The following is a 25,712-nucleotide window of genomic DNA, read 5'->3' as shown; positions in this document are numbered from 1 at the left end:
GAATTTGGGAGTGGTGCTGCTTCTGTCAGACTTCACAGAGTCTATCAGTTGGAGAGTTGCGCGAGGACAGAAGTTTCACCTGTCCCCTTTGGAATCTAACCTGCCCCCACCCATCCTCACTGGAATCTCCTCCATACCCGTCCATTCTCACAAGTAATATCTTTCATCCCTGCCCGTACCCCTTAAAAAAAGAAGTAACTGTGTCAGGAGGCAGAGCTAGGAGGTTGCAATTGCCAATCACCAGTCACCACAAGCATACACCTGGTGACCTGGTGAGTGTGATCACTCATTTCCACCTCCTGATCAGTGAGTTCATAGCGGCTTCAGCACAAAGAAAGGATAGGTAGGCTGGCTTGGCACTATACTTCTGCAGGAGCTCCACAGGATGGGATCTCTTTAGGAGTTCCGTGGACTTGTAGGGGAAACCATGGGATTCCCGTTAACCCAGTACCCATGCAGTTCTCTACTTTCAGTACTGGCCTGTGTTCAAATCTTGCTGTATCCAGCCTCCCCCAACAGGAGGTCTGTGGCAGAGGGCAGAATGGGAGAAGATAAGCAGGGACACCTTGGTTCAGAGAAGAAGAGAGGCTGACCAGCTAGGAAATGAGAGGAATAGGAAATCCTAGCCATCTGGAAGGGGGGAGGCAGGATAGGAAAGGGAAGGAGAGATGCAGAGACTCTACAGGGGTAGGGAAGGGAATGGAAGTGGAGATGTTGGATTATGGGAGGTAGGACTTTGAGATCTGCAAGGAAGGGGGTGCAAAGCTGAAGATTTACCTAGAGTGTCAGATTCTATTTGGTCAACTCTTGTGCTCATTTATATAATGGGGGAATATTAATAGCAGGAAACAATGGTATTGCCCTTTTATATAGACCTGTAATACTGTGTTCATTTCTAGAAGTCATATCTTTGTAAGAACACTGGTCTTGTAAATTCCATCCAGTCAGCCTCCAGAGGGCTGCAAAAGAGAGAGGACCCGCTGCCTCACAGCAACTGATTTAATATGAGGGAATAAAAATATGAGGGAAAGGTTTTGTGGGGTCTGTGAGTTGACACATTGAGGGTTGGGACTGCCAGGGGGGGTGGCTTGCAGTTGTTGTTTTTTAATGTGTCAAAGCCGCTCTTATGGTGACCGATCAGATGGGATTTCTTCCATCTATTTTTCATATGCACACAATATAATCTTATTAATACATAATGGTAATCACAAAATTAAAAAAAAAACACAACAAAGCACACTGTGACTGTATGCAGAGAAAATATTAATTATAATATATATTCAGAGGAGGAGGGTAAAAGAGATCAAGGCAGATGACTTTAAAATATGCAATCAGTAACAACTATAAAAAAATAGACAAATATAGAGCAAAATATTTCAGCAGATATAAATTCACAAAACTGACACATTTTGATCACTAAATTGAAAATAAAATTATTTTTCCTACCTTTGTTATCTGGTGATTTCATGAGTCTCTGGTTGCATCTCCTTCTGATTGTGCATCCAATATTTCTTTCTTTCTGCCTCCTGCATGCTTCCTTTGCTCCGGACTCTATTCCCTTCCTCAACCAACATCCCTCTCCCTCTCTCTGTCCCTCCAGGAGTCCAACTTTTCTTCCTCTCTCCTCCACCCCTTTTGGCAATATGTCTCTCTCTCTCCATCCAGGCATGTCTCCCACCCCCCTACTGCCACATCCAACATTTCTCACTTTCTCATCCCCTGGATCACGTGCAGCATTTTTCACAACTGCCCACCAGCCCATGCCCATTTCTCCTTCTAATAACCCTCTCCACCACAATGCCTCATTTCTCCCTCCATCACTATGTCCAACATTCCTCCCCCTTGCATCCCCTTCAATCTGCCCTCTCCACCACCATATCCAACATTTCTCTCTCTCATCCTTCTATTCCTCATGCATTTCTACCTCACTCCTCTCTATACCCAGTTTTCCTTTCTTCCTTTCCCCATGTGTACCATCTCTCATTCATACACTCATGCCCATCAATTCTTCCTTTCTATTCCATCCCTTCTGTATCCCATGTTCATGCCCCTTTCCTTCCTTCTGTGTCGAGTTCGTGCCCCTCCCTGCCTTCCAGCTTTGTCCCAAAATTAAGTTGCACGCTGGGGATCTCTGCCTACCCTGCCTGCCCTCCCCTGAAGCCGACCCGTCCACAGAAGCCGCAAGTGCCACCAGGGATCCCTTCCTGCTTCCCTCCCTCCCTGCCTGCCTTCCCACCTGCTGCACCACCCCCAAAGTCGACCTTTTTACTTTATTTGAGACAGACTCACTCCATTCTCAACCAGCAGCAACTCCGTGCAGGGACGGCGCATGCAGCGATACACATGCTGCACCTGGCTGGCCCACAAGCCTTCCCTCTGACGTCAGTTCTAATAGAGAGAAGATTCCGGGTCAGCTACTCAGCATGTGGGTCGCTGCCTGTGTCCCTGCACGAGTGCTGCTGGGATAGGAGGGAGTCAATCTGGCTCTAACGAAGTAACAGGGTCGGCTTTGGGAGTGGCTGTAGTGGGTGGGCAGACAAGGAGCGATCCCCGACAGCAGCTTCAGCAGGGGGCGGGCAGGGGGAGGGCAGGGGGAGGGATCCCCAACAAGTGGCCCGCGTACGCCCAAGGGTACGCATACCACATGTTGAGAAACACAGGTCTAGGGTGTCCACTATTGCAGGCAAGATGCTAGACTTCATAGAGACCCAACCTGTGGCATATCCTGTGTTCTTGCAGTGCTTCTAGCTGTCATTGATGGTTTGGCGTTTACAATAATGTTCCATTTTTGTGTAACTTTTTTTCATCTTAAGAACTCAAGGAGCCAGTGGGCCAGATAGTATGCACAGACAAAGGCATTCTGGCAGTAGAACAGAACAAGGTTCTAATTCCACCTGCCTGGAGCAAGACATTTGCTTGGGGCTATGCAGATCTGAGCTGTAGACTGGGAGCCTACGAGTCTGACAAGGTATGTGACCTGGGATGGGTGCTAATTGAATATATCACATCTGCTTTTCTTAAGATGAAATCTACTACAGAGCTCCAGCGGTCATAACCAGACCTGCCACAAAATAAAGTGATGTCAAAGTTGGAGTGTTCCACGACTTTAATGTTAATCATATGATGTGCTTTTTAAAAATAATCAACTAACTCTTCTAATCCTGGATTGGCCACTGTCAAATACAGGTTACTGGGTTTAATGCAATATTGAAGTTCTGGTGGTATTATGGTTTTGTACTGCTAATTTTCTTGGTTGATTATATGCTTTATTTAATTTTTTTAAGGGGAGTTCATTATTTTGCATTGATGCAGTTTGTCATAAAATCAATCATGTCAGTAGCTAGGTTGGAATGGCAAGATGTAAATCCTGCTCCCTTCTGCCCTTATTATTTAGGTTCTCAGTCTCAGACCTTCCTTAGCTCATGGTATAGAGCTGAATCTTAGCCAACTCCACTGCAAAGAGCCTGAGCCACCTCCTAGTCTTCCAAGACCCACAATTTAGGACTTTCTGGTTTGAGAAAAATCACATGTAGGTGCCCAAATCCCCTATGAAATACTAAAGATATTGTGGTGGTGGTTTTACAACTCAGGTAAATAAGTCCCCATTGAATAATTTATCTGTCCATGTGCACAAGGTGAAAATGTTGTTCAATTGCCCAAAGATATTAAGAGTGACTGCTATATTTATAAATCTGGTTGTATGGCCCTTTTATTTATTTTGTGAAATTTACTACTTGCTGCATTCAAAGCAGTATTGCATAAAACGATGTAATCAATCCATCTGTTACTGCTGCATAATCCTAGTGGTCTACCTGTGTAAGATTCACTGTGGACAACTAATGGTAGACTCAATGGTTCCATAGCATAAGGACATATAAAGGGAGGAGGGGTATGAGAATGGCTGGCTCTTCCTGCAAGCCAGAGAAACTCAGGTGGGTGGCTGTTCATGCTGCTTTAAGTTTGCATCCCATTCTCTTTCGTCATACCATGTTTCCCCTAAAATAAGACAGTATCATATATTCATATGTCATTTGGGGCCCACAAAAGGCACTAGGTCTTATTTTCGGATAGGGCTTATTTTTTTCATGTACATGATCATCTCTCCCTTCCTCTCCTTCACCCCAATTCTTCCTCTTTCCTTTATCCCACATGTGCAACATCTTTCCTCCCCTCTCACCCGTCCCCTTGTGCCTTCCCCTCTACAGCATCTTTCTATCCCTCCCATCCCCCTGTGCAGCAGAACCCTTTGCCCAGCTTCCATCCTTCCCTCTCTCCCTCCCATCCCCTTGTGCAGTAGAACCCTTTGCCCAGCTTCCATTATTCCCTCCCTCCCATCCCCCTGTGCAGCAGAACCCTTGCCTAGCTTCCATCCTTCCCTCCTTCCCATCCTTCGTGCAGCAGAACCCTTGTGCACCCGCCATGCAGCCGAACCGCCGATGACCCTCCATCCTTCCCTCCCAACTGATCACCGCCGACTGCAACCATAAATACCTTGCTGCAGAGGAGCGTCAGGCCAGCAGCACTCACAGGCTGCTTCACGGCCTTCTCTCTGGGGCCTTCTGTGTACTGATGACATCATCAGTATCGCGGCACACAGAAGGCCACAGCCAGAAGGCTGCGAAGCAGCCTGTGAGTGCTGCTGGACTGACGCTCCTCTGCAGCAAGGTATTTATGGTCGTGGCCAGCAGTGATCGGTTGGGAGGGAAGGATGGAGGGTCAGCGGGGATTCAATGGTTCGGCTGCATGGTGGAGCGGTGGAAGTGCAGCTGCCTACGACTAGGGCTTATTTTTGGGGGTAGAGCTTATATTTAGACCTACCCCGAAAATCATTCTAGGACTTATTTTCGGGGTAGGTCTTATTTTCAGGGGATCAAGGTAGCATCTGGGGTGGGGGGGGATGCCTGGGAACAATGTGATTGAAATCATAGCATCTTGATATTTGATGTGTCTTGGTATATGCAATATATGTACTTTGTGTGGTGATTGTGATTAGCTGCTGCCCCACCCTCTATTGCAGTGGTTCCCAAGTTTCCCAACCCTTATCCTGGGGGATCACTGGCCAGTCAGGTTTTCAGGATAGCTCTAATGAATATGCATGGGACAGATTTGCATGCCTGTCACTTCCATTATATGCAAATCTCTCTCCCTGCCCTATTGGGAGAACTGACAGGACATCATGGAGAAAGGCCTTTCTAATGACTGTATAGTTCTTGTTCTTTTCAGGCAGTCACAGTGTATGAGTGCTTGTCCGAATGGGGACAAATTCTATGTGCCATCTGTCCAAACCCCAAACTGGTGATCACTGCAGGGACCAGCACGGTAGTCTGTGTGTGGGAGATGGGCACGTCGAAGGAGAAAGCAAAAAACCTCACACTTAAACAGGTAAAACCCCATGACATAGAAAGGGGACTATTTGCTGCTGGATAGTTTCATGTAGAGTTTGTCAAACTAAGTAAACATAATACAACAGACAGTCGTGGAAATTCAAGCTTCAAGTTCAAGTTTAATAGTTATTTGATTAATCGCTTAATCGTATTTCTAAGCGATGAACATGTTAAAATTACAATATTTGGGAGACAATACAATAAATAACTAAACATAACGTCCAAGCGGATTAATGGACTAACTTAACAAACTCATAAGCACAAAGAAAGGAGGGAGGTGAAATACAAAATCATTAAAGAAAAGCAGGACAATCAAGGAAAAATACAAAAAGGGAAGCAAATAAAAAGCCATAGTATAATACAGTAAAAAATATAATTCAACCTGCGAACTACTTAGTTAATTATCAAAGGCATCTCTATAGAAAAAAGTTTTTAAATTACTTTTGAATTTCTCCAGATTGCGCTCTTCCCTTAAGTAAATGGGAAGGGAATTCCAAGTTTGAGGTGCAGTGACAGAAAAAATAAATTGCCGTCTTGTATTAATAACCTTAAGAGATGGAATTGTCAATAAATTTTGTTCATTGGATCTCAATGTTCTATTTGGAGAATAAGGAATTAATAGTTTATAAATGAATGCTGGAGTTTTACAAAAGAGGGATTTGAAAGTGAGTATGCATAATTTGTATGTTGTCCGGTAAGTAACAGGAAGCCCAAAACACGGCCCCAACATGCTCCCTTAAGATTTAGAAGCACTGCGTAGAAATCCACCTAAAAACGGGGTTTTAAAAATAGCAATTTGGACATTTTGGCAACAAAAACATCCATCTGCCGCTTTGTGCCACTTTTTGGGTGTTTTTCTCTTTCAAAAATGAGCCCTAAAGTGTAACGACTAACTGTGAGATGGGTCACATTCAAAACTTGATAAAAATTGAATGGTGGAGGTGGTTGGATTTTCATTAGATAAGAGTAGAAAGGGTGATAATCAGATGATGCGCATACACCACAGAGAAATTCAGTGTACAGATAAGTGCATTATTGTATTTGTTTTATTTATTGTAGGCACTGCTTGGCCATACCGATACCATTACTTGTCTGGCAGCATCACTGGCCTATCATATCATTGTCAGTGGCTCACGAGACCGAACCTGCATCATTTGGGACCTAAATAGACTTGCTTTTGTAACACAACTGCGAGGTCACAGAGCTCCTGTTTCAGCTCTCTGCATCAATGAATTAACAGTAAGAGCATCATAATGTCCTGCTACTATGATACACAGAAGGGAAGCGTGGATATTTGTAGTTCTGGAAAAAAAAATACAGCACTGAAATTCAAATAGCAGAGATATAATACAATGTCAGCATACTTATGATACACCTAATAAGCTCACATTAGAACATTTAAATAATATAAATATAATGCTAATGCTTTTCAACAATGCAACTTATCATGTAGCTGAGGGGCCAAGTCCAGGTATTAAATGGGGATAAGATGAGTGGTACAGAGTCCGGTGGGATCAAGGTTTTTCTAGGTTTCAAGGTTATATTAGTATTTGTTAACCCACATGTTGAATAGACTTCTAAGGGGCTTACATTCTCAAAAAATTTAGGGGAGGGTGGTGTGCCAAACAAAGACATGGCAGTGGAGAGTCAAGGAAAGAATTCCAAAAGTTTGATAGAAAGGAAGGGGATGGCAAAACAAAAGGAGAGTCTCTGTATCTTGGTCCACTGTATCGTCCTAGAAATTAGAAAAGTCATGTGTATGAATCATTAAAAGGAAAGGTTTTAAGATCAATTTTTCCAAAGAAGTTTGAAGTCTTAAATGGGGGGGGGGGGAAGATGGTTCTATAAATTTGGACCTTGAACAGAAAAGATGGCACAGTAGATAGTTGCAGAGATTATTTCTCGAAAGCGTGGAATAAGGCGGTGGTTCTGGTTCGCAGATCTAAGTAAATTAGGACAATAGGGTGTCGGATGTCTGAGGAGATAGTGGGGATTCTGCGGTAAGTATCTTGACAACCAGTAGTAAAATCTTGTATGTAATATGATGAGAAATTGGAAGCCAGTGTGCTGATTTTAGTAGAGGCGTGAGGTGATCAAATCTGTGGTGACCAGTAATAAGTTTTATGGTAGTGTTCTGAATAATATGGAGAAGTCTATGGTCTTTCATTGTAATTCCTTTGTAAAGTAAGTTAAAGTAATCTAGGTTACTGAAAACTAATGAATGGATTAGTACATTTATGACTGGTTTGACCCAGCAGCGGCAATTCTTATGTTCTTATGATGGTTTGAGGATATTACGGATAGAACAGATTAAGTTGAAGTTTGTAGAATGGTTTTTGGATGACAATAGAAATTTGTGGTGTAAAGAAGAGAGAGGACTCAAGTATCACTCCTAGTATTCTGGTAGTAGTTGCTAAAGGAACAATGGTTGAACAGTGCAAAATGAGGGAAGAAAATTTTATATTGGATTTTTAGAGAATAATAGTATTTCTTATTTGTCAGGATTTAGTATCAGTTTGTTTTCGGCTAGCCAGAAGGTCAGATGTTCAAGCTTAGAATTGATGGATATGATATGTACTAAATTGGCGGGGTTCAAAGTACATAAGATGTGAATGTCCTCTGTATAAATATAGGTAGTCAACAAAAATGTGGGGTGAAATAACTATTATCAAAGATCATAAATAATTCATTAATCAATACTGAAAAGAATGGTAAGGCTGAACTTTCATTCAAAATATAAAACTCATTTGCGGTAAGACCTCAGAAATTCATTCCGCAACTCACTATAGGGCAGCCCAAGCTGATCCATTCGGGGGTGGTACAGAGCTTAAAGTACTGGTAGCCAGTATAGTTTTTACAGGAAGGGTGTGATGTGGTCACGCCAATTGAGGCTTCTATCAGTCATTCTGCAACATTCTGAATTAGTTAGAGCTGATCACGTTTTGACAATAAGTTGGGTTGAAAAATAGACAATTTTAGGGGAGCTGCCAAATTTTTTCTCAGCGTTATATTTTACCAATGTTTTTGAGATTTTTCTTTTATTAGACCAGTGTAACAAATAGTTCCTTACAGACAAATGAAAGGAAGGTTAGTCACAACCTCAGTCTCTCATTAGTCAGGTTCACTATTCTAGAGCATCAAGAGACATCAGCAAGAAAAGGTATTGGTTTAACTCTGAAAATATACATTTTCCTTATTTTTTGCACAGTGCTTCTGAAGTGTACCAGCTATAGTATCTATGGCATGAAATCCAAGTTATCAAGGATATAGGTTCTTCAATCATATGCAGTTATTAGGAAGCATAGCCTGTTGAACCTGTGAAGATGTGATCCTCTGTTACATGTATTAGTACAAAATTTCCACTTTGCCACAACATCATAGAAGTATGAGATGCACAGCTAACACTGCAGAAATCTCGTCACTCTGCTGCTGGTCTTATCTGAGCAGCCTAATGTGCCTGCTCTACCATTTTTCTTGGTCAGAATTGTGATATTAGCATGAAGCCTGCTGACAGAACTTGACATGGTTTTACACAGCTATTGTCAACTTTATTTCTGTATTTTATGAGGCCCTAACTTCAAAGTTATCACATTCCATAGAGGAATCTGAGATCTGAACTCTTCATTTCTACCATCTGAGTCCATCATTGTTCTTTTTTCGTCACTGTTTCAGGGGGATATAGTGTCATGTGCTGGTACCTATATCCATGTGTGGAGTATTAATGGCAACCCTGTAGTGAGCGTCAATACCTTCACAGGCAGAAGTCAGCAGATCTTATGCTGTCTCGTGTCCGAGATGAATGAGTGGGATATTCAGAATGTCATCGTGACTGGACACTCAGATGGTGTAGTCCGAGTAAGTATGATCCTTTCTCTGCTCATTCAAGGTCTAGGAGATGTGAGCATGACTCTCATATTGTAATGAGAGCAGTTCTAGATGGTCTTTATACCAGCTTAGTGCCAGTATAAAAATTGGTAAAAAACTAATGAGGAAAATATCCCAGGATGGCCTTCCATTTCTGCTACAGGGTAGATGGAATTATGGTCATTGCTTATGAGTGACACCTAGTCACCTGATTTAGGGCCCATGATTGCAGAAAGAACTCCCCAGTTCAGTCCATGACTCTCCAATTGAGGGCTGTAAAGGTCATAGATTTGATTTTCTATAGTACAACCAAAGCAGTTTATATTTTTATTATATGCAGGTGCTTTTTCTATTCTACTCTCAGTGGGCTCACCATCAAGTTTTTTGGGTTGTTTTTTTATACCTGGGGCAACGTCTAAAAGTATCCATTGCCTACATATGCAAATAGCAATTTTAGAAAGCCACTATTTACACGTAATGATCAACATCACATACACTGAAAGGAGACATAATGTAAGAACATAAGAATTGCCGCTGCTGGGTCAGACCAGTGTCTATCATGCCCAGAAGTCCGCTTCCACGGCGGCCCTTAGGTCAAAGACTAGTGCCCTAAGACCAGCCCTACCTGCGTACGATCCAGTTCAGCAGGAACTTGTCTAACTTTGTCTTGAATCCCTGGAGGGAGTTTTCCCCTATGACAGACTCCGGAAAAGCCTTCCAGATTTCTACCACTCTCTGGGTGAAGAAGAACTTCCTTACGTTTCTACAGAATCTATCCCCTTTTAACTTTAGAGAGTGCCCTCTCATTCTCCCTACCTTAGAGAGGGTGAAACAACTGTCTTTATCTACTAAGCCTATTCCTTCAGTATCTTGAATGTTTCGATCATGTCCCCTCTCAGTCTCCTCTTTTCTTTTCTTTTTTAATTATTTATTTATAGCATTTCAAAATTTTTTACAAGAATAACTCTTGCTAAAGCAATACAGAAGTAAATCATAAGAAGAAAATATATCATGAAAGAAAACATCACATCTTTCTTAGACCTCAAAATAGCTAGTGGGGGGGGGGCTCAAGGAAATAATAAGGAGATTATCTATTTCAAATATAATTAAACTGAAATGGCTTAACAGGACATCCCGCTTCCCAAATTATCTAATCTGTAACATTAAACACTTGAAGTTACCAGCTTCTTCATATCTATAAATGCTTTTAACTGTTCTGGGGTGAAAAATACATATTTTAAGTCTAGGTAATTAACCAAACATTTGTAAGGATAGAAGCCCCCAAAGATATCACATCTGGCTTCATTGCAAGAAACAATTTTCTTCGATCTTGGGTTTGTCTTGTCACATCTGGAAAAATCCAGATTTTTTTCTCATAGAACAATTTCAAGGAATTCCAAAAAAACAACCTGAAGATGTTATTTAACATCCTGTTCAAATATAAAAGACACCAATAAGGTTGCCTTTTCTGAATTTTCTGTTATAGATGATTCCAATATGTCTGTAATATTTAAAGGTGATTCATCTGAATTCTTCTGTTGATTCTCCAAAGTGGCTCCCTTTTCTTTTTTCACCGGCAAATAATAGATACGTCAGTCTCCTCTCTTCAAGGAAGAAGAGGCCCAGTTTCTCTAATCTCTCTCTGTTCGGCAACTCCTCCAGCCCTTTAACCATTTTAGTTGCTCTTCTCTGGACCCTTTCGAGTAGTACCGTGTCCTTTTCATGTACGGCGACCAGTGCTGGACGTAGTATTCCAGGTGAGGGCGTACCATGGCCCAGTACAGCGGCATGATAACCTTCTCCGATCTGTTCATGATTCCCTTCTTAATCATTCCTAGCATTCTATTCGCTGTCTCCGCGCATTGCGTGGACGGCTTTATCAACTTGTTGACTAGCACTCCCAAGTCTCTTTCCTGGGGGTCTCTCCAAGTACTGCCCCGGACATCTTGTATTCGTGTATAAGATTTTTGTTACCAACATGCATCACCTTACACTTATCCACATTGAACCTCATTTGCCACATTGCAGATCTTTGCAATCCTCCTGTGTCTTCACTACTCTGAATAACTTAGTATCGTCTGCAAATTTAATCACCTCACTCGTCGTATCTATTTCCAGATCGTTTATAAATATGTTGAAGAGCAGAAAGAGAGATGCCACTCACTTCCACCACCAAGCAATGCCTTCTTGACACCCTCCATGCCTCCGACGCCCCCCTCCCCTTTGTTTACGATAGCTGGACAGAGGGATTCCTATTTCCTTCTGCCAGCAGGCCCATCTCTTCAAAAACGCAGCCTTCCCCTCCCTGGTGCATCCCCTCCTATGGGATGGGCCTTAGGCATTTGGGCCAATCAGGCCCTTCCCTGATATATCCGGGGAGGGGCCTAAGGCTCTGATTGGCCAAGACGCTTAAGGACAGGGGGGGGGGCACCACCGCCCTGGATGCCTCTCACCCTCGCTATGCCACTGGGTGACCAAATATATGATTGTCTCTGGGAAAGTATGATTAAAGTCTAGTGACATTAGCCTTGTTTTCCTAGAGACAGTCATATATAGGCTGCACATTGTGGAGATAAAAGTGGGCAAAATAGTTCAGGATGGAAGTTCCTTGAATAAGGATAGGAGGCAATGTTCAGTTGTAGATTAGGAATTGTTTATTGGACAAAAATAGAGTGTTGGGGTTCTTTTCTTTTTCTTCCTCTCTCTTTTTTTCCTACTCTCTTTCTTTGGGGAGGGAGTTCATCCTTTCTGATAAGGGGTCATATGGGGGTTCAGACACAGTCTTTTGGGAGTATAAGAGTCAGACTCTTCTAGTTTTTTGCTACCTCTCTTTTGGAAGTTTTGCAGAGTCCATTCAATTGGTAAGGAGGTGACTACTTGGGGGTTGATAAAGGTACATTGAATTGTATATGTTCTATTTTTTGTAGCTTGTTTATTTTTACTTGTGTGATTGTACTGCAGTAATGTTTGGGGAGGGGGTTATAGAGGGGGTCAATGTTACTGGAATTCAATATATACTCTTTTCTTTGTATGTTTTGTTAGAACCATTTACACTTTGTTCTTAAAAAAAGATTTAAAGTAAATTTGCAGATGACACAAAACTATTCAAACTTGTTAAAACACTTGAGGACTGTGAAAATTTACAGGAAGACCTTTGGAAATTGGAAGACTGGGTATCCAAAGGGCAGATGAAATGTAATGTGGGAAAATGCAAAGTGATGCAAATCGGAAAGATTAATCCAAATCATAGTTACCTGAGCTAGGGTTCACCATAGGAGTCGGCACCCAAGAAAAAGATCTGGGTGTCATTGTAGACACTATGCTGAAATCTTTTGCCCAGTGCGTGGTAGTGGCCAAAAAAGCAAACAGGATGCTAGGAATTACTAGGAAAGGGATGGTAAATAAAACCGAGAATATTCTATAATGCCTCTGTAGTGCTCCAGGTCGCCATGTCTCAAAAAAGATATAGTGGGATTAGAAAAGGTTCAAAGAAGAGTGACCAGAATGATGAATGGGATGGAACTTCTCTCATCTAAGGAAAGACTAAAGAGATTGGGGACTTCTATACTGCCTTTTTGTAATTTTACAACCACACTCAAAGCAGTTTACATACAGGTACTCAAACATTTTCCCTATCTGTCCTGGTGGGCTCACAGTCTATCTAATGTGCCTGAGGCAGTGGAGGATTAAATGACTTGGGGTCCTGAGGCTGTAGCTCTAACCACTGTGCCACACTCTCCTGCACTCATCTAAACCATACCAACTTGGAAAATGACATGGGATATGACATAGTAACATAGTAAATTATGGCAGATAAAGACCTGAACGGTCCATCCAGTCTGCCCATAAGTTATACCCATTAAAAAATACTTGATTAAATTAACTTGTCTCTTCTTTGATCTTTCTGGGTCTTAGACTGTAAAGTCTGGTAATGTCCTAGGTTCCAAATGCTGAAGTTGCCGTCCAAGCTCACTCCACCTATCCAACCATCCCGTTGTTTGCAGGATATCTACCGTAAAGTCTGGCTAGTAACATCCTCATGTTCCAAGTTAATGGAGTTCACATTGATGCCCACCCCAGCCCATCCTACACCGAATCACCATTTATGGGACACAGACCGTGCAAGTCTGTCCAATACTGGCCTTAGTTCTTTAATTTACATCCTTCATTTTCTAATTAGAGATCCTCTATTTTTATCCCACGCTTTTTTGAATTCCATCACCGTTTTCCTTTCCACCACTTCCCTCGGGAGGCCATTCCAGGCATCTACCACCCTCTCCATGAAGAAGAATTTCCTAACATTGTTCCTAAGTCTTCCTCTCTGTAACCTCAAATTATGCCCTATAGATTTGGTTCTATATTAATACCTTTCAAGTATTTAAATGTTTGTATCGTATTTCCCCTGTCCCTCCTCTCCTCCAGAGTATACATATTTAGGTCTTCCAGTCTCTTCTCATATTTCTTTTTGTTCAAATCCCTTACCATTTCCATCGCCTTCCTCTGGACCGTTTCAAGACTTTTTATATCCTTCACCAGATATGGCCTCCAAAACTGAACACAATACTCCTCACCAATGACCTTTATAGGGGCATCAACACTGCCTTTCTTCTGCTGGTTACTCCTCTTTCTATACAGCCTAGCATCCTTCTGGCTACAGCCACTACCTTATCACACTGTTTAGATGCCTTTAGATCCTCAGCCACAATCACCCACAATCATGGCAATTTTACCTATCTTGCCATAATATTATGTTTAGCTATTAAGGTAATAAAAATACATAGAACCACAGTTGCGGCTTTGGGAAGAGGAGGGAGCTGGCCAGAGGAGATAAACACCTGCAGGAGGGATGGAGGCCGAATTTGGGATGCAGAACAGAGGGAAGGACGATGAGGGGAGTTTGGGGACATGGAATGGAGGAGGAGGGTCGCATTGAGACAGGAATGGAGGAAGAGGGGGCATGTTGGCATAGGAAGGGAGAAGCAGGGTCGCGTTGGGGCACAGAAGGAAGGGAAGGATCACAAACTTTGGACAAATAATGGAAGGAGGGAGGGGAGCATGAACTTAGGACACAGAATGAACAATGGAGGGAATGAGGGAAAGAGATCTGAGGTGGGGAGGAAATAGAAGGGGGAGAATTTTTGGGCATGGGTGTCTAAGTGAGAGGGAAAGAGATGATGCACGTGGGGAAATTAAAAAAGTGGTGAATTGTTGGGCAAGAGAGGGAAATAGAAATATTGGATATGGTGGTGGGAGAGGCATGAGGTACAGATGCATGTGGAAGAGAGAGATGAGAGGGAGAAATGTTGGATGTGGTGGTGGAGAGGGAACAGTGGGACAGATGAAGAACAAAAGTAATTGTAAACCTCCTATCTTTTCTTACTATTTAAGCCACAGTACTTTATTTTGAAGACTATTTCTTTAATGTTTTTACAGACTGTGTACTATACAGGATCCGAGTTACATACAAATTCAACTTAAGAATGGTTTAAAAAAATGGAACGTGTTCTTAATCCGGGACCTGCATGTACATAAATATACTACACATGGACAGCTCAGTAAAAATTAGCTTGCCTTTCAGTCATCATATCATATCTCATGAATCTGACCAGTAGACATCACAAGCCTGGAGCCTCATCTGCCCATTAAAATTGCTTTCAGTCTCAACCCCTAATTAATTTTTCTCTTTACATTGTTGCTTGATGCTTTGATTGTAAACCTTTAAACTTTTCTCAATGCAGTTTTGGCGAATGGAATTTCTACAAGTGCCAGAAACTCCAGCCCCTGAACCCGCGGACACCATGGAGATGCAAGAGGAATGTGCAGACACTCAAATAAGTATGTAGCTTTATGAAGTGCTCTATGGGCCTGATATTCAAAGTGAGTTACACATTTACTAGCAAGTAGTGAAAACATAACTCAAGCACATTTTCAGCACTTACTTGGATAAGAAACTGTCTGGGGCAGGGAAATATATACAGAAACTGATCTAGTTGGAAAAGATATGAGCTAAATTCAAAAAAACATAAGATCTACTAAATCAGACCAGACCAAAGGTCCTTCAAGCTCATCCAGGTGACAAGTACCCAACAGGATCCCAAAATGGTCAAATTTTATTCATGTATAACTATATGTGCTCACAGGTGATTTTAACACACACCTTCTAACACTTCTCAGTGCTCAGAGAACCGTTTTTAGCTTATGAGACCGCTGGGTAAACAAAATTTTAGCCCACTACTGATACGGCTCAATTCAAAAGTGAGAGAGCATTATATTTATAGATATTACAGGGACCAGTGCAATGATTGAGAATTAGGCCGTATCAGTAGTGGACTAAAATTTTGCTTACCCAGCGGTCTCATAAGCTAAAAACGGTTCTCTGAGCACTGAGAAGTGTTAGAAGGTGTGTGTTAAAATCACCTGTGTGCACATATAGTTTGCTGTTTAGTGCACTTGGGGCAATTAATTATTCCTGAATATATATTTGGGTGTCCTGCAAATTTTATTCATAGCAAAAAGGCGGTGGCATTAGGGAGGGGTAGAGATGGAGCAGCACTTATTTCCTTTGAGGGTAATTTTATAAGGAGATGTTTTTTTGAAGTGGTACTGTGCATTCTCACTTTGGTGGTATTTTAATCATTTATTTGCAGATGTGGCCACGTTAACAAGAAAATGACCGCATAATATATTGACCAATATCAAAGTACTTGCTTTGAGGTGAATTTGGGTGGCATACACAAGGACATGCATATATTGACAATTATTGGCATGCTCATGCCTGACACTTATGCTGGTCATTTATAAAGACAAATAGATACCTAGGACCTGATATTGAATTAGCAGTGATCAGTATTTTGCTGACTCCTGCCAGCATTAAACTTGGAAATTCTATGTCGGTTCATGTCCAACCACCGTTGTTGAATTTCCAGGTTTCCAGGGCCTGCTTTATTTTACTGTTATGTTTTTGACTTATAATTTTTTAGTGCTGGTTCATTTTAATTTGTGTACTTTTTTACTTGATTGTTTTATATTTACTATGTATTTTTTATTTTTTAATGAAAAATAAAATTTCATTGTGGCATTATGAATGGGTCAAAAATTCTAACATTTGCAAAGTGAGAGGTCAGTTCTGGGTCAGTAATGATATTGATACTGATAATTACTGCTCAAACAAGATCCTCCCTTCCTATTGTACTTCCCTTAAATGTCTTACTGTTCTATAAATTTTATGGATTTACCCCATATCCTTCTGTCTCCAATATGTCTGTAATGTCCTGTCTGTTTAGATTTATATTATTAGTTTGTAATTCTTTTTTGTTGTTTATTTTATATTCTGTACACCACTTAGAAGTATGATAAGTGGTATAACAAATTTTAAATAAACTATAACTATAATGTGTTATTCAGCACTTAACTGGCTATGGGTTACTGCATAAAGATAGGCTTGGCTTTTATGCTAGTTTTCAGTTCTGCACTAACCAGTTTTAAGTGCTGCTGAAAATTAGCAGATAGTCCCAAATAAGTAGGTAACCAGCTAGGAGCTGTTTCTGGCTATTAGATCACTTTTGAATATTGAGCTGCTTCTGGCCTTTATAAAATAAGTTTCATGTAGGTCCCTTAAATGATATTTTAACCAGGCATCCTTAATAAAATTACCCATTAGTAGCAATATTCAGCCACCAGGGGGGGTAACTTTGTAAAGGTTTTTTTTTTATTACTTTGATTAAAGAAACTGTTTCCTTCTGCTGTTGTGGTTATGTTCATGCCTTGCATTCCATATCACAGGGCAAGAAGCCCAGGATGAGGACAGCAGTGACTCAGAAGCTGAGGATCCAAGCATGAGCCAAGAAAGCAAACCTAATGAGAGCCAAAGCCAGCCCAGCAGTACCAGTCATAGGCCACGAATGGCATCAGGCAGGGCGGGGGCGTGGTCAGCAGACAGTGGCTCAGATGACTCCCGACGCTGGTCCGATCAGCTGAGCTTGGATGAGAAAGATGGCTTCATCTTTGTGAACTACTCTGAGGGGCAAATGAAGGTGCACCACCATGCTCCAGTTACTCAGGCAGAGGTGCGGCTCTACAGCAAACTGAAGCCAGGTATGGAAGTGAAGGAATTTGCCTCTACATCATGCATCTAGCTCTCATTTGGGCCTATTTCCTTTCTCCTTCCTTTGTAGTATGTAGTACTTCCTGCGCCCTCTTATTATGCATTTGTAACACACTGTAAAAATTCTGCCTCTGCAAACAGCTGATTGTAGATACAGGCTGTCTGCTGTCTCCTTCTTGGGACCTCAACCCAAACCAGTAAAGCTTCCTTCAAACATTTGAGCCACGCAACACCCTAACAAAATTGGTGCCAGATAAGACAAATTTTTGTACTCTGCCTTGACATTTCCTTTAATTTTGTGAAATAAATATACAGTAGATAAGTAATAAATGTTGCTGTGTTATATATATTATTTATTTATTTATTCAATTTTTTTATACTGTTCTCATAAGGGAGCTCAGAATGGTTTACATGAATTTATTCAGGTACTCAAGTATGTTTCCCTGTCTGTCCCGGAGGGCTCACAATCTATCTAATGTACCTGGGGCTATAGCTATATCTCTGTCTGCCTTTTTTATTTTCTATTACAATTTGAAAAAAGGAATGACTATTTGCTAGTAGCATAGGAAGAAACAGCCAAGATCTAAACCCAGTAATTCCCAGTAGAGAGATGGAAAAAAACAACAAAGGAAAATTGCATTTCCCAGAAAATCCCATCATATCCTGCTAGTTACTGTCTTGTAAAGAATCTTTACTTCTGCATTCAGAATCAATCTAATAAACCTTTTTTCCATAAATGTTTTACAGAACATATCCACAGACACATTTCTTTGAAAATGACCTTCAGTCTGGTCCTGCAGTTCACTGATAGCGCTGGGACTCAGTCAGGGCCAGTAGGGTAGAGGGTACATGAATGCCATAGATGTCCTGGGCATGGAGGGGGCAAAGTAATGATCTCGTTTGCGTAAGAAGGAGGTACGTGGGGTGCCAGTTAAGAGAAAGCCCTAAGGAAACACTAAGGGATCCTTTTCTAAGTTGTGGTTAAGCAGTAGCATGTATTTTCTGCAGTTTAAAAGGGCTTACCACAGGATGTGAAAATCGAAAATTGGCCATTTCACTGTCGAGTTAAAAATGGCCTTAGCGTGTGGGTAAAAATCTATTTAAGAGAATGCTAAGACCACTTTCTACCACAGCTTAATAAAAGGGCCCCTAAATCGTTATAATTCTGTTTCTTTTTTAAAACAAGTTAAAAAGTGTATATCACAGACACTCCATGGAGTCTGTTTCGTTGTCCACCTTCTCATCTACTGCCCCCGCAAGTTCAGCAACCTTGGCTCTTGGATTAAACAAGGCACTTTTACACTAAGTTTTACATTGTTTCCAACAGCTACAAAACTAGTGAGGCTGTTGCCCAAAACCCTTGCGTACCCCTGATGTAAGGTTAGGATTTTGATGACTGATTTATGCCTTACTGTCCCCATCAATCCACTGCCTTGTACATGCCTCCATTCTTTCTTTCCAAATTGATCCACAGTGCCTCTTCTTTGCCCTGCAGATTCTGCAATTGTGTGGCTTTAATATGATCTTTAACATAAAACTCTACTCCCCTTCCTTTTCTTCCTACCCTGCCTTTTCTTAACAGATTATAGCCCGGTAAAACTACATCCCAGCTATATTTTGAATGTCTGCTATTAAATATCTGCCTACTTCTTCTGTCTGTGAAGGAGGCCTGTATATCACACCAATATAATTTAGTCTATCATGAGCTTTTCTTGAGGCAATGTGAGGAAATAGGAAATTGGGATTTGGGTGCAGCCCACAAGTGGACCAAATATGTATTGACCTGATAACAGTTCTTGGTTAATGTGATGGGTAAACTTACTTCCCCTTGAATACTTTCTTCCCAAGGGACAAAGGGATAGATTCACTAAGCCCACCGATCGTGTTTGCGATTTTCCTCCAACCCGATTCACTAAACTCTGTGCCAATCATCCTCTGATCCACGTATGCAAATGAGGGGGAACGGCATGCAAAGTAGGAAGGACACGATTTACAAAACAATTTCAGGAACAGCGACTGGGCTGGCTTATCCAAAAACAAGTGACTGCTGAGGACCAATCGCTTGTGCAAAAACCCTGCTCTCTGCCCCGATTCTTCTGCTTTTGTCACCCTGCTCTCTGCCCCGATTCCATGGTTTTAATCTGCGGTGCAGCCCCGCTTTCAACCCGCGGGTTAAAATCACGGTTTCACGAAAGTTTTCAGCTCTGTATTAGAAAAAAAAAGTTACCTGCTCTTCCTTCGCGGTGAGCATGCACAGACCATCTACAGGCAAAGAAGATGGTCTGCGCATGCATCAGGATTGCTCTTCTGCGATCCGTGCAGTCGGTGGGGGCGTGCCTCCGATCGCCCCTATTTGCATGAAGACGCATTGAGAATTTGTCGGCCTGCCACGGATCGCACATGATCGGGCAGGTTAGTGAATCTAGCCCCTAGTAACATGACAGCAGATAAAGACCTGAATGGTCCATCCAGTCTGCCCATTAGTTATATCCATTAAAAATTCATGATTAAATTAACTTGTCTCTTTTTTGATATTTCTAGATCATAGGCTATAGCAGGGGTCTCAAAGTCCCTCCTTGAGGGCCGCAATCCAATCGGGTTTTCAGGATTTCCCCAATGAATATGCATGAGATCTATGTGCATGCACTGCTTTCAATGCATATTCATTGGGGAAATCCTGAAAACCCGACTGGATTGCGGCCCTCAAGGAGGGACTTTGAGATCCCTGGGCTATAGAGACCACTATTGTCCTAGGTTCCAAATGCTGAATTTGCTGTCCAAGCTCACTCCAGCCTATCCAACCATCCTATTTGCAGGATATCTACCATAAAGTCTAGCCAGTAACATCCTCATGTTCCAAGTTAGTGGAGTTCCCACTGATGCCCTCCGTAGCCCATCCTATATCAAATCATCACATATGGGACACATACCATGCAAGTCTGTTGGGTACCAGCCTTAACTCTTTAATTTACATTCTTTGTTTTCTAATTAGAAATCCTCTATGTTTATCCCACACTTTTTTGAATTCCATCACCTCTGTCTTCCACTGTTCAGTGCTTTTCTGCATCCCTTTGAGAAGCTCATATCACACAAAACCTATCAAGCACGACTAATCCCAACCCAACATCCAACACTCTCTATACCCTTAGTACTCTCTAATATTCTTCTATTTACCTAATGTTATCTAAAACCAAATAATTCACCCCATTCTTTTCTCCTAAAGACTTTTACTTCCAGTTGGTAACTCTTTACCCAATTTTTTTTTTTACCTTAAAAATTTTATATCATCGCTTATTCTATTCTTTCAAATTTTGAATGTAATTCTTGTTTTTAGTTTGAATGTAATCCGCCCTGAACCGCAAGGTAATGGCGGAATAGAAATCACTAATGTAATGTAATGTAATATTCTGTAGGATTGATATATTACTGATATGCAGTAACAGTCTAAATAGAGGAGAGCAGCAAGGTTAACAATACTTTAAATAGAAGGCTGCTATGAGTAGAAAATAATGGTAAGGTTCTTAATTGGATTAGTGTTTCAACAAGATTCCACCCCCCCCCCCCACTAAAATGGAAAATGAAGGAATGGCAAGTGTTAGAAATAAAAAGGTGAGGGACCTAGGATGATAATGAATGAACCATGCGATTTAGAGTCACAAATATCTAAGGTGGTACATAATATTGCTTTGAAAGTGAGAGAGTTGAAAAAATTAAAACCTTAGAACAGCAATTGTTTAGAGCAGGGGTGTCAAATGTCGGTCCTCAAGGGCCGCAATCCAGTCGGGTTTTCAGGATTTCCCCAATGAATATGCATGAGATCTATTAGCATACAATGAAAGCAGTGCATGCAAATAGATCTCATGCATATTCATTGGAGAAATCCTGAAAACCCGACTGGATTGCAGCCCTCTAGGACTGACATTTAACACCCCTGGTTTAGAGTGAAGGCCTAAGGGTATTTGATCCTGTCTTTAGATTACTGCAGTAGCCTCTATATGAGTTGCTAGGTATAGCAGTTTGCTGGTTGCAACTAGTTTGAAATATGATTGAAAGGCTATTATTTGGGAAGACAAAGAAACAAAGTGCTAAATCACTTTTGGTTCCCTGCATTGGCTACTGGTTAAAGCAAAGATAGTTTAAATTTTTAACTTTCTTACCTTATGTTAAAAAGGGAGAAGTCAGAGAAATGTCTGATACAGTGACATGGTACCAGCTTGGAAAAACTTTGAGATCTTGATAAGGTGCTCTATTGGCCATCCCCTCACCACTTGAAGTGAGAAGGAAGAACTTTTGGGACAAAACCCTGTCAGGGCACCAGACTTATAGAATTCTATGCTTTGGGAGCTATAGAATGAGAAGAATTACTTGAATTTTTAGAAATTGTTAAAGACATGATTATTTTGGATGAGTAGGGAAGGTGGATTTGTAATGGAAACTGAGAATGGGCAAGGGAAGGTCTTTGAAGTGAGAGTTAGGTAGTGTATCTGCAGAGGAATCTTGAAAAAAACGCTTTTGTTGTATAATTTGTTTTTAATTTTTCTGATCCATACTGGGTAGTATTTATACTCAGAGAGTAGTATTTAAGCAGTAAAACTACCTGTGCTCTCTTAGTAATGTTTCCTTGGAACCTTTCCCTGGAACTTCATATCATGTCCCTTTGTCCTCTATTGTCCTTTCCTATGGAAAATTTCACCCTCTTATAGTATTGTATGAGGCCTTTTGGTTTTCCCAATTGCTTTATTGCATCGATTGGCAGTCTTAAGATCATCTCTAATGATTACTCCTTGATTTCTTCTTCCCTGTTTGACAGGTGGTTGTTCCTGTTCCTACTTCCCAAACACATGTTTTTATGACTTTTTCCTCCTTGTACTCTGTTATAGATTTTTGTGTTATGTAAACCCACAAGCATATTTTTCCATCTGGTTCCTCGCTGATTCCTCCCATTTGTAAATGGATTTCGTGTCCTGAACAGGATGTAAATTTTACCTAGTAAATGTGTACATGAAATTAAACTCCTGTTAGCAGTCTTTAATCCATAATGCTATCTCAGTGTTCAGCATAAAGTGTGTAAATATTTAAAGCCCTGCATATCTGCTGAATAATATACATTTTACGCTTCAATAGGATGCAAGCAGAATGATCTCCCCCTTTTTTTAAGGAGTTCCAGTTCGCTTCAATTTTTCCGTAAATCTGTAAAAACTACAGCTTATTCTAAGGAACTGGAAAAACTGGGATAGACTGAACTATTCCTTTTGGTGGGAGTCTCTCTCATGTTTTTAAGATGGAACGTAATATGGCCATACTTCAGGGATATTATAAGAAGTTTCTGAAGATCTGGGAGCCATTGACAAAATTTTGCAAAGAGTGATTGCTGATTATACCCTTTGGTCATACACGTCCAGGTTGGGTTGGAATGTATTTTTCAATTCTCAATTTGAGTGTAGTTCTTAGATATAATTATGGGGGAGGGGGGTGATAATCTTTTTTTCATAGATAATTGTAATTGTATTTAAGTGCTTTTATAGAATTATATGATTGTATTTTATTTTGCACTTAAAATGAATAAAGAAATTTTTTTTAAAAACCTCTATTTGCCAAACATTTTGAAAATGAATTCTTTTGAAATTTTGCTATTATCTTCTATTTACCATTTGTAAATCATTCCCTGTTTATTTAATTGCTATAAACCGAGTCGTGCTTTCTCAGAATGATGACTCGGTATACAAAGTTAAGGTTTAGTTTAGTTTGTAGTACATAGCATGTTAATTTTAACTTGCTTTTGGTGCCTATAGCCTCTTCTGAGTATAGAATGTGAGAGACATCTGTCATGGCCCTAACAGGCTCTAAATGCCCAACAGTGAGCCTGGAGTGAAAATGAACCGAGTGTTGTGACCTCGCCATCAACTAATATACAAATAACTTCAAATTTTGTGGAAGAGACAGTATGAACATTTTTCTCATTCTGGTTCTGTTGGTTTCCAGGGTACAGATGGGAGCGACAGCTAGTATTCCGAAGCAAACTGACTATGCACACAGCGTTTGATCGGAAAGACAACACACATCCTGCTGAGATCACCGCACTGGGCATCTCCAAGTGAGCACCAGCCAGATTATGTAGTTCCTGTCTTCAGGCCAGTTCATCTACTCTTATAAATCAGAATCTAGCTGGGCAGCCAATAAAATAACTCAAGAACATGTGGCTAAGGAACAAGGAACCTTGAGCCAGTGGCACAGTTCTAGTCTCACTTTGCAGAAATTGAAAGGGAGATGGAAAGAGACGAGCAGACTGGGTGGGCCATTTTTGTCTTCTGTCCATGTACTGAGTTTCTTAGCACTTGATGTACTCTTCGAAATAAGAGTACTGCATACCTTGATTTCTGACTTCAGTATTGAATAAGTAGAGCAAGATAAGGAAAAGCCATCGTTTTCATTGCAATTTCTGAATGACAAGAAACCCTCTAGGGAATATTTGCTTTCCTGCATCCCTTGTTGGGTTAACCAGTTTTAGAAATGGCAGGCTGTGTGCGTTGCAGCTACCAGCATAAGAGTAGTTATGCTAGATCAATAGAAGCTCATGGAGGCTTTTCTAGGTTCAAATTCAGCATTTCTGGTCTGTGGGAAATGGGTTTATGGTTTGAGTACAGCTTTTGAGGAATCTGACCACAAAGCTAAAATCATCTTCACATGTTGACACTAATTAGCATTCCTGCAATCAGTCTCAGCTGAGAGATCAGACCTGGAAACTGAATTAACACTCTGACCCACAAATACGACTCCTTGCAGAACAGTTTGAGACCCATTGGCAGGAGAACGTGGGGGGGGGGGGGGCGAGAGCTGTTGCTGCCTGTGTTGAGCATAAAGCTGAGGCTTCAGATTCAACACATTCCATGGGACTTAAAAATCTCTTAAATGAATAATTTGCTTACAGTGAAAAACTGTCTGCATTCGTATCATCCCTGAAGACTGCAACACTGCTCTGGAGTAATGAATACATAGTGAATATCACATTTGCATGCAGGAGAAGGTTCACTGCATGCTGGCATTGAGTATATTAGAGAAGAGTTATTGACCTGCCTGCAGTGTGTCTGAATCATTAGAAGGTCTTACCAGAGATATGCTACTCTGAGAACGCTTGGCCTGATATTGAGCCATCTGGATTCTCAGCTCTGGCATCTGGATTACAATCAGCGCTAAATATCTGGCTAGCGTAGCCATAGGGCTCCTTTTACTAAGCTGCGCTAGCGGTTTTAGCGTGCGCTTAGCGCGCGCTAGATGCTACCGCCTCCATTGGGCTGGCGTTAGTTTTTCCACGTAGTGAGGGGGGTAACGCGTGCTAATCTGCAGCGCGCGCTAAAAACGCTATCGCAGCTTAGTAAAAGGAGCCCATAGTCTTCCAGAAACTGATTTGAATACCTGGATAAAGTTGTCGCAACAATTCTTCTGTCCTGACTTTATCTGGATAATTAGTTAGTGGTCCAATTAGTGCTTACTAACCGAATATCTACCCCCATGCCATATCTCAGGTTGTCTGTAGGAATATTCAGTGGAACTTTCCAGATCCAGATATTTTCACCAAATATTCTCAGTTAACTGCAGCAATTAATCAAATAGTTCCCTTTAAATATTGACCCTATATTTGACTTCTGTTCTGTGTTACATGCTTATAAATCAGATTAAGCATACAGGTAAAGAGTTGGGTTAAGGTTGGAACTCCTTTAAATCAGTTACATGACAGGATGGAGATTTTCAAGGACACATGGGCCCATCTCTGGGAAAAGATGCCAAAAATCTCCGATCCAAAATTTTGAGAATGGCTGGCTGATTTTTTTTTCATGTCGTGGTTCCATAATCAGGCTAAAAAATGTTACATGTTGAAACTTCTGCAACATTTTTATTTGTTCACATAAAAAGATGGGGTTTGGATTACTGTTGTATTACAAATTGTTTGTTCTAACAGAATTATTAAAACCTCATTTTATTGTTTTCAGAGACTTTGTTCACCTTTTCCCAGAGATGGTCACATATGCAGTACTAAGCAGTGACCCCCTGAAGAATGTATTTTATCTACATTTCAATACTCAATGTTAACAAAATCTACATATCAGAAAAGTACACACAAATTGGGTCTGGAGGGTTTTATTTGACTTGTATAATCCCCCTGTCCAAGGATATGTACCCCCTGAAAAAAACTTAATACAATTATACAGAATTTTTTCTTCATCCCAAAATAGAGAAATCTTGCAGTTACTAGAAACTCTTAAAAGCTAAGACCTGGATTCAATTCCAGGATTAAGATTTCTTTTTAAGATTTGAATTTTGAGGGGAGCCAATAATGATGGCTGCCTAACCAGTGAAGTCCA

The 25,712-nt window shown here is 41.0% G+C and overlaps 1 protein-coding gene across 5 annotated transcripts in view; it reads left to right on the top strand.

Annotated features, from left to right (window-relative positions):
• The window catches only part of WDFY3 (WD repeat and FYVE domain containing 3), a 642,313-nt gene that overhangs the window by 595,230 nt on the left and 21,371 nt on the right, over nt 1-25,712 (top strand). For all 5 annotated transcript variants that reach the window (XM_033914678.1, XM_033914667.1, XM_033914648.1 and 2 more), the window contains 7 exons: nt 2,814-2,968; nt 5,224-5,382; nt 6,444-6,623; nt 9,057-9,239; nt 14,987-15,083; nt 17,031-17,342; nt 23,335-23,446. In XM_033914678.1, coding sequence (XP_033770569.1) covers nt 2,814-2,968; nt 5,224-5,382; nt 6,444-6,623; nt 9,057-9,239; nt 14,987-15,083; nt 17,031-17,342; nt 23,335-23,446 — 1,198 coding nt within the window. The remainder of the gene's footprint in view (nt 1-2,813; nt 2,969-5,223; nt 5,383-6,443; nt 6,624-9,056; nt 9,240-14,986; nt 15,084-17,030; nt 17,343-23,334; nt 23,447-25,712) is intronic.

The sequence above is a fragment of the Geotrypetes seraphini genome, chromosome 1 (assembly GCF_902459505.1).
Source record: "Geotrypetes seraphini chromosome 1, aGeoSer1.1, whole genome shotgun sequence".
NCBI classification, from domain to species: domain Eukaryota; kingdom Metazoa; phylum Chordata; class Amphibia; order Gymnophiona; family Dermophiidae; genus Geotrypetes; species Geotrypetes seraphini.
This window is presented reverse-complemented; position numbering and strand designations above follow the sequence as displayed.